Source organism: Hordeum vulgare, chromosome 2H (assembly GCF_904849725.1).
Source record: "Hordeum vulgare subsp. vulgare chromosome 2H, MorexV3_pseudomolecules_assembly, whole genome shotgun sequence".
NCBI classification, from domain to species: Eukaryota; Viridiplantae; Streptophyta; class Magnoliopsida; order Poales; family Poaceae; genus Hordeum; species Hordeum vulgare.
The window spans coordinates 79,224,892-79,240,257 of NC_058519.1; the positions used below are offsets into that span (position 1 = coordinate 79,224,892).

General features: G+C 42.1%; 2 protein-coding genes across 4 annotated transcripts; one reads left to right on the forward strand and one right to left on the reverse strand.

Moving 5' to 3' along the window:
* Positions 1 to 3,745: 3,745 nt before the first annotated feature.
* Positions 3,746 to 11,983, forward strand: LOC123425158 (DExH-box ATP-dependent RNA helicase DExH10-like). 2 transcript variants are annotated; one of them, XM_045108838.1, is made up of 17 exons: positions 3,746 to 3,965; positions 4,523 to 5,539; positions 5,778 to 6,092; positions 6,299 to 6,403; positions 6,509 to 6,577; positions 7,370 to 7,537; positions 7,618 to 7,689; positions 7,805 to 7,921; positions 8,147 to 8,374; positions 8,510 to 8,668; positions 9,026 to 9,115; positions 9,203 to 9,298; positions 9,373 to 9,526; positions 9,609 to 9,757; positions 9,906 to 10,001; positions 10,211 to 10,303; positions 11,563 to 11,983. In XM_045108838.1, exons 2-17 carry the CDS (start codon positions 4,541 to 4,543, stop codon positions 11,671 to 11,673), a joined length of 3,021 nt encoding a protein of 1,006 aa, XP_044964773.1. In that variant the 5' UTR covers positions 3,746 to 3,965; positions 4,523 to 4,540; the 3' UTR covers positions 11,674 to 11,983. The 2 variants fall into 2 exon arrangements, with proteins under 2 accessions (XP_044964773.1, XP_044964772.1); XM_045108837.1 differs by having other exon boundaries at positions 4,527 to 5,539.
* Positions 11,984 to 13,028: 1,045 nt separating this feature from the next.
* On the reverse strand, positions 13,029 to 14,990 carry LOC123425160 (anaphase-promoting complex subunit 13). Of its 2 annotated transcripts, none has more exons than XM_045108841.1 (4): positions 14,798 to 14,990; positions 14,637 to 14,705; positions 13,446 to 13,546; positions 13,029 to 13,317 (listed from the first exon to the last, which is right to left on the reverse strand). In XM_045108841.1, the coding sequence occupies exons 1-3, from the start codon at positions 14,889 to 14,891 to the stop codon at positions 13,464 to 13,466; spliced, it is 246 nt and encodes an 81-aa protein (XP_044964776.1). In that variant the 5' UTR covers positions 14,892 to 14,990; the 3' UTR covers positions 13,029 to 13,317; positions 13,446 to 13,463. The 2 variants fall into 2 exon arrangements, with proteins under 2 accessions (XP_044964776.1, XP_044964777.1); XM_045108842.1 differs by having other exon boundaries at positions 13,446 to 13,525; positions 14,798 to 14,987.
* Positions 14,991 to 15,366: the final 376 nt, after the last annotated feature.

Genomic DNA, 15,366 nt, shown 5'->3' on the forward strand with positions numbered 1-15,366 from the left:
TGGCCTCCATCCATTTGTTGGAATCCGGGCCCACTATCGCTTCTCCATAGCTCGTAGGTTCTTTGTTGTCCAACAACATGACCTCCAAGACATGATTATCATACCACTCTCGAGTGGTGCGTGTCCTTGTCGACCTACGAGGTTTGGTAGTATCCTGATCTGAAGCTTGATGATCACCATCATTAGCTTCCTCTTCAACTGGTTTAGGTGCCATAGGAACACCTTCCTATGCCCTGCTACTCTCTCGTTGAAGTGATAGTTCAAAAACCTCATCAAGTCCCACCATCCTCCCACTTAATTCTTTCAAGAGAAACTCTTTCTCGAGAAATGACCCATTCTTAGCAACAAACACTTTTTCTTCGAATCTGAGATAGGAGGTATACCCTACTTTTTCCTTTGGGTATCATATGAAGATGCATTTATCCGCTTTGGGTTCGAGCTTATCACGCTGAAGCCTTTTGACATAAGCATCACAACCCCAAACTTTAAGAAACGACAACATGGGTTTCTTGCAAAACCGTAGTTCATACGGTGTGATCTCAACGGAATTATATGGTGCCCTATTTAAAGTGAATGTGGTTGTCTCTAATGCATAACCCCAAAATGATAGTGATAAATTGGTAAGAGACATCATAGTACACACCATGTCTAATAGAGCATGACTACGAGGTACATACACTCCATCACACTATGGTGTTCTAGGTGGCATGAGTTGTGAAACATTTTCCACATTGTATTAAATGTATACCAAACACGTAACTCAGATATTCACCTCTACGATCACATCATAGGCATTTTATCCTCTTGTCACGATGATCTTCAACTTCACTCTGAAATTGCTTGAACTTTTCAATATTTCAGACTAAGCACACACACTAGCACGAACTAAAATCGCACGGTCGCCTGCCAAGTTCATGTAGTACCTCGCCATGCAGCTGATATACCTCAACAATAATTATTCGCAGTTCCAGTTGTGGTCGCGTGACCATCGTACCGAGCCTTCGCTGCTTGTGCCATGTCTTCCATGTGGTTGCGTGACCATCGGGCCATGAACTTTCCGGCCTTCGTGTCTCATTCATGCAATCCATCGCTGCTTTGGCACTCTCGTATAGTTACTCCTGAGGGTTCACGGTGTCGTGGTTCGTGAAAGTGCGTTATATCGACTAGAGGGGGTGAATAGGAGATTTTTAGAATTTCATCATTGAGGAAATTCCTTTTGAGGAAATTCCTCACCGATGACTAACTTACAGCGGAAATAGTAAAGGATCTGAAGTGCAAAGTTTCACAACAGCAGTTTTTCCGAGTGAGGAATGTGAAAACAGATTGCACAGTGAGCAGGCACGCAAAATACAGATGAGGATTAACTTGCGTGAAGAATTTGGGGTTGAGGAAATTCAGAGAAAGTCTTCAGCAAATTCTTCAAACAGTACCAGTGAAAGTCATCAACACATAATGTGAGGAAAGTAAGGAGTTGAGGAATTAGAACTCGTTTCTCAGTGAAGACAGTAGTTGATGACCCAGTTCCAACTGCTGTGACAGTCGTACATCTGGTTTGGAGTGGCTTGGTATTGAAACCAAAGGACACACAGTCCCTATCGTGTTCTCCTTGGGCTAAGAACACACAGTCCTCGCCCAACACTCGTGGTAAGTCTTCAGGACAGACTTCCAAACCCTCACAAACTTGGTCACCCGGCGATCCACAATTGACTGCTGGAAAGCTCTAGACCATGACGCCTAACCGTCTGGAGGATGTACAGTCCTCAAAGGTAAAAGGCTTCAGTCCCACACAGGAACAACTTCTTCAGTGATGCTCAATCACTAGGTTTGGTTTGTGGTTTCGGTGTATGGGGTATTTCCTCACTGATGAATTGCTCTCGAAGACTCTGAGGAATTGGGTTGCTCTTATGACAAGAGTCAGTTTCTAACGGAGCAGCCAACCAGCTAATGGTTGTGGGGGGCGGCTATTTATAGCCTGGGAGCATCCCGACATGATTTGACGCTAATGTCCTTAAATAATATGACCGTTGGTGTGGATAAGACCAATGACATGGCGTGGCTATCGAAACGGTCGGAACCCTCAACTGTGAGAGTCCTCATGTCACTCATATTCCTCACTTGAGGCTTTTGGTAGGATTAGGCTTAGGTTGAGCATCATGAGGAAATTCATTCCAGAGTGTTACTTCGACCCCCTTTAACAGTACGGTGTTCCTATTACTCAAATGCGAAGAAAATAAAACAGAAATAGTAAATTTTCATGCTTCAAAGTCTTCAAAGTGATTTTCTTGAGGACACACCGAATTCCTCAATTTCAGTATCTTCATGAGGAATATCAATTTCATCGCAGATTCCTCGCGATTCATTTCTTCAGCTTCAGACCAATTTCTTCAACCGAAGATATATATTTTTAGGGGTCGATATTCATCAAATATCTCAAACTCCTCAATGACTTATAGATCATGTGTACACTCATAAACACATTAGATACTTAACCTATAAGTCTTCAAACCACCAAAATCACTAAGGGGCACTAGATGCACTTACAGTTCGTGGTACCGACCGATGTACATGAGCAATGAATGGTTGTCACAAGAATGCATAAAAGGTATAAGTGTTTTTCCTCTTATTAATCGCAACGTGAAGGTGGCCTAGCTGGTTAGCCTGCTCGCCCCTAAAGCAGTAGGTTTAGGGTTCAAATCCCGCAACATGTACATATTATTATTTTCGTTCGATCTCTTTCTTCCTCCAATGACATTTAGGACCCGCATGACAGAGAGCAAAACTGACCCGATCTCTTTCTTCCACCAATGACACGTAGGACTCGCATGACAAAGAGCGAAAACTGACCGATCTCTTTCTTCCATGAATGACAGGTAGGACCCGCATGACACACAGCGAAAACTAACCCGATCTCTTTCTTCCACCAATGACAGGTAGGACCCTCACGAGAGAGAGCGAAAACTGCCCCGATCTCTTTCTTCCACCAATTACAGGTAGGACCCGCATGTCAGAGAGCGAAAATTGACCCGGTCTCTTTCTTCCACCAATCATAGGTAGGACCCGCATGACAGAGAGCGAAAACTGACCCAATCTCTTTCTTCCACCAATGACAGGTAGAACCCGCATGACAGAGAGCAAAAACTGACCCAGTCTCTTTCTTCCACCAATGAAAGGTAGGACCCGCATGACAGAGAGCGAAAATTGACCCGATCTCTTTCTTCCACCAATGACAGGTAGGACCCGCATGAGAGAGAACGAAAACTGACCCGATCTCTTTCTTCCATCAATGACAGATAGGACGTGCATGAGAGAGAGCAAAAACTGACCCGATCTCTTTCTTCCACCAATGACAGGTAGGACCCGCATGACAGAGAGCAAAAGCTAACCCGGTCTCTTTCTTCCACAAATGACACGTAGGACCCACATGACACAAAGCGAAAATTGACCCGACCTCTTTCTTCCACCAATAAGAGGTAGGACCCGCATGACAAGAGCGAAAATTGATAGGTGCCAACTAAATAGTTTGACCGGTTAAAATGAATGGATGCCGAGCTATACGATCTGGCGGTGACCGTATAATCATCTCATCACGTACATAGTGACTGTATCAACCGTATTCTTAAATACAGTGATGAAAGTGAACTTACACGATAAGTTTAATGGCCAATTGTGCATTTTACTCTTTTCGCATTAGTTTTGGCCCATCAAAGCCCACGTCTCTTCACCGAGAAAGGAAAAAGGCTCCAAGCCGCCCCAATGCGGCTCTAAAACCTCCTCCTCCGCTGTACCCTAGAGCTGCCGCCTCGCCGTAGCTTAGCGTCACCGCCGACGCCTCAACCCCCAACCCTCAACCGGCCAACCCCTCCGTCTCTCGCTCGCGGGCGCCGCCGCCATCGCCGTTCCCTCCCAAGCTCGTCGCCTCCCTGCTGTCCGAACCCCTTCCCCAACCTTGGCCGTTGGTCTCTGAGGTACGAGTTTGTGTCATCCATGGTTAATTAGTTAAACGCCACTGACCTCGCGAAATGTTTGGTGTGCGGGCGCACCATCTAGATCCGCCTCTGCCCCTGCTTAGGGTATCTTGCTGGAATTGATTCATTTCGCTTTTATTTTCCCGGTCCGTTTGTTCTGGCAATTTCTGTTTGTTCCTTTTTATGAATATTTGATGTGATGAATTGGTGATTTCTGTGTGTGCCTGGGGAATTAAATTGAGAGCCATCTGAGACACTCCACGCAGCTAGCATAGGATAGGAAAGCGCCCACCGTTCACTGTTGGAGATAATCTGTTTTTGGTACTGTGATGGTTTAGAGTTTTAGTATTGTTCTTAGTTTCTTACTGGTACCGTTGTATTGGAATCTTGCAAGTTGGCTACCGTTTGCGAAATCCACAGCATTCTTGACATGTTAAGCAAGCGGTAATTCTAGTCTGGCGCTGCTACTCGTAATGTTTTCTTTCCTCTTAAGGGGTGCAATTAAATGTTTCTCATGTTATCCTGCTGCAATTAACTCATGTTCCTGATCTGATAAGGTAGGTTGTATCAAAGAAATGGAAGAGGTGGAGAATTCCAGCAAGCGTAAAGCACCTGAGCTGAGCTCGGAGGACAATTCCTCTGCTGTTGTTCTGCACGAGCAGGAGCCGCTGCCTGGCTCGACTGCCAAGCGTCAGAATCTCGCCCGGTCGTGCATCCATGAGGTCGCTGTCCCCAACGGCTACGATTTGTCCAAGGATGAGGCCGTACATGGGACCCTTTCAAACCCTGCGTTTAATGGGGAGATGGCCAAGACATACCCGTTTCAGCTTGACCCCTTCCAGAGCATCTCGATCGCGTGCCTGGAGCGGAATGAATCTGTCCTGGTCTCGGCTCACACCTCTGCAGGGAAGACGGCCATCGCTGAGTACGCCATTGCAATGTCGTTCAGAGACAAGCAGAGGGTGATATACACCTCTCCGTTGAAGGCTCTTAGTAATCAGAAGTACAGGGAGCTTAGTCAGGAGTTCTCTGATGTTGGATTGATGACTGGTGATGTCACGCTTCAGCCAAATGCTACTTGCCTGGTCATGACAACAGAAATCCTGAGGGCGATGCTTTATAGGGGCTCCGAGGTGATCAAGGAAGTTGGTTGGGTTATATTTGATGAGATCCACTACATGAAGGATCGTGAGAGAGGCGTTGTGTGGGAAGAGAGTATAGTTTTCCTGCCCCCTGCCATCAAGATGGTCTTTCTTTCTGCTACCATGTCAAATGCAACCGAGTTCGCTGAGTGGATATGCAATCTGCACAAGCAGCCTTGTCACGTGGTGTATACAGACTTCAGGCCAACACCACTACAGCACTATGTGTTCCCAATAGGTGGGTCTGGTCTCTACCTTGTAGTGGATGAAAATGGTCAGTTCAGGGAGGATAACTTTCTAAAGCTGCAAGACACATTTGCAAAGCAACCTAGTCAACCAGATGGGAGGAAGGGTGGTGGGCCTAAAGCCAGTGGCCGAATCGCAAAAGGTGGAAATGCTTCTGGAACATCTGACATATACAGAATTGTCAAGGTAGGCAGCCACTGACCTACTGTATGCAAGATAATTTCTGGACTTATTGTGCTTTCTAAATTTTTCAACAATAGATGGGTACGCTTTCTTCAGCTTGCATGTATATTTTTTAATTCACCACTCACTGGGTTAGGAAATTAGGCCGCAGTTCAAGTCTCACTTTTCAGTATTCATTGTTTATTTGTAGATGTTTTATACTCATATCCTTGCTTAATTTTGATGAATTATAATTCTGCAGATGATTATGGACCGCAAGTTTCAACCAGTCATAATTTTCAGCTTTAGTAGAAGAGAATGTGAGCATCATGCCATGTCGATGTCAAAACTTGATTTCAACACTCAGGAAGAAAAGGATAACATCGAGCAGGTTTTCCGTAGTGCTATTTTCTGTTTAAGTGAGGAAGATAGAGGGTTACCTGCTATAGAGTTGATGTTGCCTCTTCTTAAACGAGGTATTGCAGTACACCATTCTGGACTGCTTCCATTAATTAAAGAGCTGGTGGAATTGCTCTTCCAAGAAGGTCTTGTGAAAGCTCTTTTTGCTACTGAGACGGTGTGCCCTTTAACCCTGATTACCTGCTTGGCTTTATACTTATTTCGTCCCTTTACATGTAGTATAATTTCGAATCACATTCCTCAAAGGGACTTCTATTTTTTGTTTTTGAACTACGGGAAGTCAGAGAACTATTGTCGTATACTTTCTGGAATGCATCTTACACTCTTTCACCATTTGATTGATAATGATTGTTATTTCCGCAGTTTGCCATGGGGCTGAACATGCCTGCAAAAACAGTTGTATTCACATCTGTCAAGAAATGGGACGGTGATAGTAACCGCTATATTGCTTCTGGAGAATATATACAGGTAGATATTTTATATATGAAGAGAAGTCGGGCATATGGATAAGTTTACTAGGTCGGTTGAATTTTGTACAAGCCCTTCTTACTGTAATTTCATATTCATTTGTAGATGAGTGGAAGAGCTGGTCGACGTGGCATGGATGCACGTGGCATTTGTGTTATAATGATTGATGAGAAGGTAAGGCTGTGCAGTCTTCTGTTGCAACTATCTTTGTTTTTCTTAATAAATTTTATAAAGCACTATGATCATGCAAGAAGCTTTGTTTTCTCTTTGTTGACTCAACAAGCTTAATGGACTCTTCATTTAATAGAATGATTTGATCAAAATGCATCCCTATCCAGATTCTGCAGTTGTCATTTTTGGGTTGATTAAGCATAATAAAATGTGACAACTGATAACTGCTTCATTTTTGTCTGATGCAAATGATTTCACTGATTGCAATTGCTTGTCAGTTTTGATATTTAAAGTTTTAAACTATAACAGTTTCATCGTTATTCGTATGCAGTGACATGTAGGACTACCTGATGTCATTATGAGTTAGGATATGTTTTAAGACTTTACATTTGAAAGATATATGACCTGTTTACCTCTGAGTAGTTGTGTTGAGTGTCGTTTTGTGCTATTGAAGTTGTCCACCCAAGAGATGCCGTTCCATGTTCATATTTGAATTTAATTCTCATATCAATATTCACTTAGCTTGCAGTTGCAGTAATTCATATGCAAATTTAATTTGTTCTGACTTCTTAGTAGTTGTGTTAACATTCACTTTGCGCTATTGGAGCGGTCCTTCAAGACACTTCATTCCATATCCATGCTTGAATTGCCTTCCATATCAAGACACTATATCAAGATTTATTTTGTAAGACGTGGTTCTTATGCAACATAAATACACTCTGCTTTTGTGGCGTGCTCATGTACTTCCTTCAGTCTGCTTTTGTCTCTTGGTCATAGTATGAGTTAAATTTACAGATGGAAATGAGTGTTATCAAGGACATGGTGTTAGGTAAACCAGCGCCTCTCATCAGCACTTTCCGACTGAGCTACTATACTATTCTGAATTTACTGAGTCGTGCGGAGGGCCAATTTACTGCTGAACATGTGATCCGGAATTCATTCCACCAGTTTCAATATGAAAAGGTTTGTTTCAGGACCTCTTATAGATGCCTCTCCTGACATTTCCTTGGCAATGTCAATTATTAGCTTCCCTTGCTCTTCAGGCATTACCTGAAGTCGTTCAGAAGATTACAAAGTTGGAAAATGAAGCTACATTGCTGGATTCTTCTGGAGAGGTATGCTATTTTTTAATTGTAGTAATTGAACTGCCAAATCGTCATATATTTAGGAGCAGAGGGAGTACATAACTGTTCTTCTGCTTGACTAACGGCTTAACACTTCTCTGTACAGAATGATCTTGCCGAGTATCACAAGTTAGGGCTTGATATATCTGAACTTGAAAAGAAAATCATGTCTGAGATTATTAGACCAGAGAGAGCTTTGTTATATTTGGTCCCTGGAAGGCTGGTACGTAACATTTCCCATAGGTTATGTTCTTTCTTGAGGATGAGATATACATGTTCATTAATACTTGATATATCTGAACCTTACAGCACTACAGCAGGAATACAGTATCTAGTTGTGTTCACCATTTTATTTTATTTGTTGAACTGCTCTTTGTTTTAACTTATGATGTTGGTTATATAAAATCTGCACAAATTCCCTTGCACTCAGCAATTTGCTTCATGGCAGGTTAAAGTCAGAGATGGCTCAACAGACTGGGGGTGGGGTGTGGTCGTAAATGTTGTGAAGAAACCTCCAGCATCTAGTGCTCTCCCCCCTGCATTAAGTGCATCTCGCAATAACTATATAGTGGATACCTTGCTTCATTGTTCTTCAAGTTCAAGCGAGAACGGAGTCAATGGACCACGTTCAAAGCCACGCCCACCTCGCCAAGGGGAGAAGGGAGAAATGCATGTGGTGAGTTGAAGCTCATGATGAAGGGTTTTAAACTTTTAATTGGTGGCATATCTTCAGTTCACTAGACTACCACGTTATGATGGTCATTTAAGTATGTCCCAAAACTATTTTTGACTAATGCTGAGGTTTATGCAGGTGCCTGTACCATTACCTTTATTATCTGGTCTAAGCAGTGTTAGAATCAGCATTCCAACTGATCTACGACCACCTGAAGCGAGACAAAACATACTCTTTGCAGTTCAAGAACTAGGAAAACGTTACCCCCAAGGGCTTCCAAAGCTACATCCAATTACGGTGAAAATTCTTCTTACATGATGTCACTTATAATATTATTAATGTTGCATTGCAAGTACCATTTCTGCCTAGAGAGAGCGAAAATTCCAAAAAAAAATGTCTCATCAGGATTTAGATGGACATTTTTTTGGCACTTAGCATGCCAGTTGCTCATGCATGATACACAGGCAGAGAACACAGATGCAATAGCTCAAATAACAATGTATTTGCCTGCTTATTCCTACTCTGATATATACATGTTCGCAAACCCTTTGATGTCCTCTTGTGCTCTACCTTCTGGTCCAGTTCCTGTGAACATGTTTTCTTATCATCTGGCATCGTAAAGTGATCTCTTTGATAATCTGATACAATTAATAGGACATGGGTATTGAAGAACCTGAATTAGTTGACTTGGTTCATAAACTTGATGGTCTCGAGCAGAAATTATGTTCTCATCCACTTAATAAGGTATGCCTTGTCATCACAATTCAATTAAGAAATGTCCAGCCCTTTTTTTACTGTGACCCGCTTATTTTTCGCTATTTTGTGTCCTAGTCTGATCAAAGTGAGCAGCAACTGTCATGGTACCAAAGAAAGGCTGAACTGAATCATGAAATTCAACAACTAAAGTCAAAGATGCGGGATTCACAGGTTGGCTAATTCTTTGTATACTTGATCGTTCTAAAAGAGCTAAATGTGTTCTTACGTTTTTCTCCTCCATTCAGCTGCAAAAATTTAGGGATGAACTAAAGAACCGGTCTCGCGTCCTGAAGATGCTTGGTCACATTGACACGGATGGTGTTCTCCAGCTAAAGGGACGTGCTGCCTGTTTAATAGACACTGGGGATGAGCTGCTTATCACTGAACTTATGTTCAATGGTACATGCTTAATACGATACCATGTTCAGTTTCTTTTTGTACCTTATATTCAGGATTGCATTAATATGTTTTACATGACTAGGTACATTTAATGATCTTGATCACCATCAAGTTGCTTCTGTTGTTAGCTGCTTTGTACCGTGTGAGAAGTCAAGTGAGCAAATACGCCTGAGAAATGAGCTTTCTAAGCCAATGTTGCAACTCTCGGAGGCTGCAAGAAAAATTGCTGAGGTGCATACTTGTTGTATCACCACTATTTACTACTCCCTCTGTCCGGAATTAGTTATCCATTTCTACGGCAAGTAATTCGGGACGGAGGGAGTATCTTACTAGTCCTTATACTTGTAGTGGGATCTCTTATTTCTCATTCTTGTTTTAGGTACAACGAGAATGCAAATTGGACGTAAATGTGGAAGAATATGTTGAATCAACTTGTAAACCCTATCTGATGGATGTCATATACTGCTGGTCAAAGGTTGGTCAGACTATGCATGCGCAGTTTGTGATGCCATAGATTTTTATTCTTTTCGGGAAATTTCGAGCCATTGATAAAATCTTATTTCCAATTGTGACATTTGATCCTTATCATGCCTCACCCCATCAGATGCAATGTTACTCTACATGGTTAGTTATGTTGCAATTTCTTTAGCTCTATATCGATTCCTGATTATCATGTTCGCACAGGGCGCGACCTTCGGAGAGGTGATAGAAATGACTGACATTTTTGAAGGAAGCATCATACGGCTAGTTAGGAGGCTGGATGAATTTCTAAATCAGGTACGTGTTGCGTATGCTATGCCCTACCAGTACCTGCTCTCTCCATTCACAGATACGTGTTGTTTGAGACATTGACATGGTCTCCAACATACATCTACTGTTACTTTATACATGTATATGCTTGTAAAAAACATTTTTTTTATTTTGTGAAGGTATTTTTCATGAAAATCTAGAAGTATTATTTTCCCTACCAATGTGAATATTTTTTATTATTTTAACAGACCAAGCTATACAAGTTTGACAGCATGCTTTGTAAGACACATATTTAGGGTAGGAGGCAGTAAATCACTTGGACAATCAGAATGTCTGGCATTGAATGTCCTGTTTGGATCAATGTGCAAGTGAATCGAAATTGTCTGTCTTTGAATATCCCCTTCGGATCAATGTGCATCTGTATTGAGGAAGTTTACCTTCACTGTGACACAGTCGAATATGACGTACAAGTTGAAGTCTAGCCGAAATCATTGCATGACTCAATTACTCACAGTAAAAGGGCTAAACTAACTTGGATTGTCGTGCTGCCTGATTTCATAGCTTGCTTGACGTAGTAAGTAGCTGGTATTTATTCGGATGTAGAGGTTGACTTGTGTGTTGCCTCTGTACAAAGAAATGTAGCTACATACCTATGTTGCTTCTGTAGAGGTTGACTATGTTTCTTTAGAGGTTGACTATGTTGCTTTTGGCTCCCGAGCTCACTGGAGGCCTTTAAATTCAAACTTCAAATTCAGTGAAAATTTGTATTTTAATGTTTCAAAAAATTCTGAAAAAAAATACATAGATAAATGAAGGTATAATACACAAGTGTGTAAATTTTCAGAACAAAATACGTTGAAATGAGGGCTGTGCAAAAAAGACAAATCTGAGGCTGTTTAACACATGTTACTATTCATCATTTCAGACCATGAATTTGTCTTTTTTGTACAGATCACGTTTTAAAGTATTTTGACCTGAAATTTTACACACATGTCGGTTACATCCTTACATACATGCATTTTTTTTTCAGAATTTTTTGAACCATAAAAATTTGAATTTGAATTTTTCAAAAATAAAGGCCTCCATGGCTCCCGGGAGCCAAAACGCCATTCTCCTTTTTATCTCCATATATAGTAATTGTGATTGGCATCCACTTTCTTCTATGCCCTTTTCTGCATGCCCACACCACTTAACTTTCCTGTTCCCCAGGTCTGTACATGGTCAACAAAATTAGACTTACACTGTTTTACTTCTCAAACCAACTGACTGTGTGAATCTGTTACCAGCTAAAAGCTGCCGCTGAAGCCGTTGGGGAGGTTAACCTTGAGAAGAAGTTTGGAGCGGCGAGCGAGAGCTTGCGCCGGGGCATCATGTTTGCCAACTCATTGTACCTGTGATCAGTGGAGCTCCCGCTGTTGTACCATACGGGGTATATGTTAGCAGAGCAAATGTTTTTTGAAACAAGTTAGCAGAGCAAATGTAGCTGTTTTGTAATTTGTCTTTGACATGACATGGAGATGTAGCCATCGTCTGCCACAGCATAGGATGTAACCTTCTACTTTAGTAAACCCTTAGGCCGCAACTGGTTTCATCAGAAGATTAGAAGCAATCTGTTATACATCAACATTTTTGTAAGTTGTTTTTACAACGTACTATTATACCTGCCTTGTTTTTACGTGATTATGTGATGATGTGGTCAGCAGGTTTTGGATGCGTTGTCATCGAGCAATACTCTTTACATTGCCATGTCATGTGTTATCGAGTTACGAACAGGCCCTTAATTAGTTACTGAAAGATCATGTCCATGAAGATGCTTTGGGAAGTTCTTTTATATGCATTTAGAAATGTGTTCTTGAGAAATGACTGCAATGTTGAACGAACGTGATATATCAGTCCATAGCGTTATGTTTCGAACAGTAGCTGTTGTATATTGCGATGATGACCATTGTAGTTGGAGATTGCCATGTTTTTACGTGAGAATTGGGCAGCAAAGTTTTCAAAAATGTTATGGCAGAATTGTTGAATTTATGGGTTCTTATGTGTGGAGCTTGCAATGTTAAGTTCAATTTTATGTGAGTTAAAGAAGTGTGTGATCAAACTGAAACCTTAGAGCATCTTCAACAGTCTTTGTATATTTGCACTCACTTGCTATTTTACAAATCTTAACCAAAAAACCTTCTCCAACAGCTTTTGTATAAGTGGTCTCCATCAATTTTTTTACAAAGCTTGCTATATTTTCATCCACATTTTGCATATTTACCAAGCCAAAGGTCACTTTGTAAATTTTTAGCAAGCCTCACTTTGTCTCAATGACAGGTAGGTCCGTGTACTAACGTGTGTTGTGTGTGTGCGTGTACATGATTTTTTATGTACGTATACGTATGTGTGTGCTGCATGTGTACATGAACACGAGTTGTGCTAATATACATATACATGTACGTATATTAATGTGTAATGTGTCTAGCAAACTGTTCACACATATCATTGTGTGTTTTGTGCAAATATAACAATCCAGTATACAAAGGCTACCAAAGAAAAAAACATGTTGGCTTTGTAAACCTTCTCTCTCTTGCTATAACAAGTTTTTAGCAATCCAATATACAAAGGCCGTTGAAGATGCTCTTGTACCATTACAAAAGCAATAATTTTGGCAGCCACTCCCAAGCCCTTTAATTTAAGAATGCCTTCATGTTTCAAACATTCCAAGCTGAACTGACCTTCAGAGGTGACAGCACTAAAGCAGTTTAAGAAATAATAGCAAACAAATGTTCTATACCAGGACATCCGTCCATAGCCAAATGGCTCAAATTGTCGCCTCCAGAATTAAGAACAGGCTACATAATCTAGTTTCTGACGATGCCTATTACCATCATGCTACCGATATCTGGAGCATTTACATATTGCCATGACACACAGTACAGTTCAACCAGAGACACTACACTAGTTCATCCGCTGGATCTAAGAAACATTACAGAGTGCAGAGGACAGAGTACACCGTGCAGCTCCTAGAATTCGAGCAGCATCTTGATCCCCTTGAAGCACTGCAGTTCATACAAAGTTAGACCATGGACAGACTAGCGCACGGGCTCTGCTACACAAACCACATGACAGCATATGTTCACCTAAAGTTCAGTGTCTAGCCAAGAAGATAAACCAGCAATGTTCTTACCTTGTAGATCATAATCAGTTAGATATTCTCCAATGCAAAATCCCTCCATACATCCCCTTGTGCTGGCTGGCTCTCCTGATCTGTTGGGTATAAGATAATTCCTATCAAGAATTGCAATATTATACCAGCTGTTGAGTATTGACCATACGGATGCCATAACAGTGTAAAGCATTCGACTTCAACCATCTGTATTGCTCAGAAATGTACTACAGTGTTACTTATGCCTAGCAATTAAGCTCATATCACAATGAAATTGAGTTCAAGGTGTTTTTACGGTCCAAGTTTCTTCAAAGAGTAAAGATGCAAGTATGCAGTGCAAATTTTATAACCGGTAGACAATTTGAAATTGAAATTGCATTAGGAACCACTTTCAATACTAGTTTCTGAAACTGGAAACAATATTATTTGACCAATTGAAATAAGTTATATGGAAAAATTGCTAACAGAAATCATGAACTCCAGTCAGACTTGAGCCAAGCATTTGATTGTGGTTAATAGTTTACTGCTAAACAAATCAACAAACTTAGACATCCATGTTAAACACCAACGTGAGTGCACGACAGCCAAGAAAATCCTGGTATGAGAGTAGATGGTTACAAGTGATAACAATTCAATCTTAAATCCATACTCAACTGCATAGAGCACTAGAAATAACAGAATTTTTATGATGTGGCTCTAGTGAAAAAAGGCGGCTCACTTTTGTTATATGCTATACACTACCATGGTATTAGGATTTGGGAATCTAAGAGTGCAGGCCAGCAAGAGAAGAACAGTAGCAGATCACTGGTGCAATGGACGTTTATGGCCTAATGCCTCACAACCAGACACATTACCATAAAAACTAGCAGCCACAGCATATCATCAGTAAGATGCCACAACAGACACATTTCCATAACTAGCAACCACAGCATGATGCAGCCCCATGGCCTTCATTTTTGTTTTGGGAATTATGGGATAATGGTAGTTCTAGCAGTTTAGTCCCACAAATTAACCTAGCATCGCAATCTGGAGGGTCTGAGGCTGCGCCAACATAGAACACCATCACCATTAATCTAATGCCTTATCCCAGCCGGGGTCCGCCTCCCGGTGACGGCCGGATGCAGATCGGAATTGATTTAAAAACCATCACCACAAGTCACGGAGGACTGCGCGAGAGAAGGCGATAGAAAGGAAGGCGGAGGGCGGGCGTACTTGCGGTTGCGGGTGCTGGATCCTCGGTGTCCTCAGTCTTGACGGCCATCGCCGGTGGCACGGGGATATCTGCAGGGCCATTGCGGGCATCGGAAAATCGGTGAGGGCATCGATTAGGTCAGTGAGGGCAAAAGGGGGGGAGAGGGAGAGGGCGCGTGTACCGTCGGCGGGGAGAGTGTCGCGCATCCACTGCTCGTCGACGATGTCGATGAGGACGCCCAGGCTCAGGCTCTGGTCCTGCTCCAGCCCGCCCATCTTCTCCTCCGCCGCGTCGTCTCCTGTCGGCCGCCGCTACCTGGCTACCGGAGTCGTGTCCTTCGGTCGGAGTGGAGCCTGCAGTTTCCGCGAAACGGAGTGGCTGTATTTAGCCGGCCCGTGTGGTTTTGGGCCGGAATTCGGCTCAGACAGGGGACGGGCTAGTGACTAAACCCTCAAAAGTTTCTCAAAAAAAGACCAAAAAAAAAAGGGAAAACCTTTCCATCAGCCCGCTGATCCGTGCTAGACATCGGTCAGACGCGCTGTCGTTCGATCGAGTCGATCGAATGGCTGCCTGGGCTATCTCTTTGCCCCACGTCCTCCCTATGTTACACAAAGACGAAGGGAAAAAATTATGCAACAAGCAAATTGTTTCTGAAACTCGACCGTTGTTTCAGGAATTAACGAGTGCAAAATTTATTTCTCGTAACAAAGCGAAAGTTTCTGCAACTCGGCCGTCGTTTCAGGAATGAAA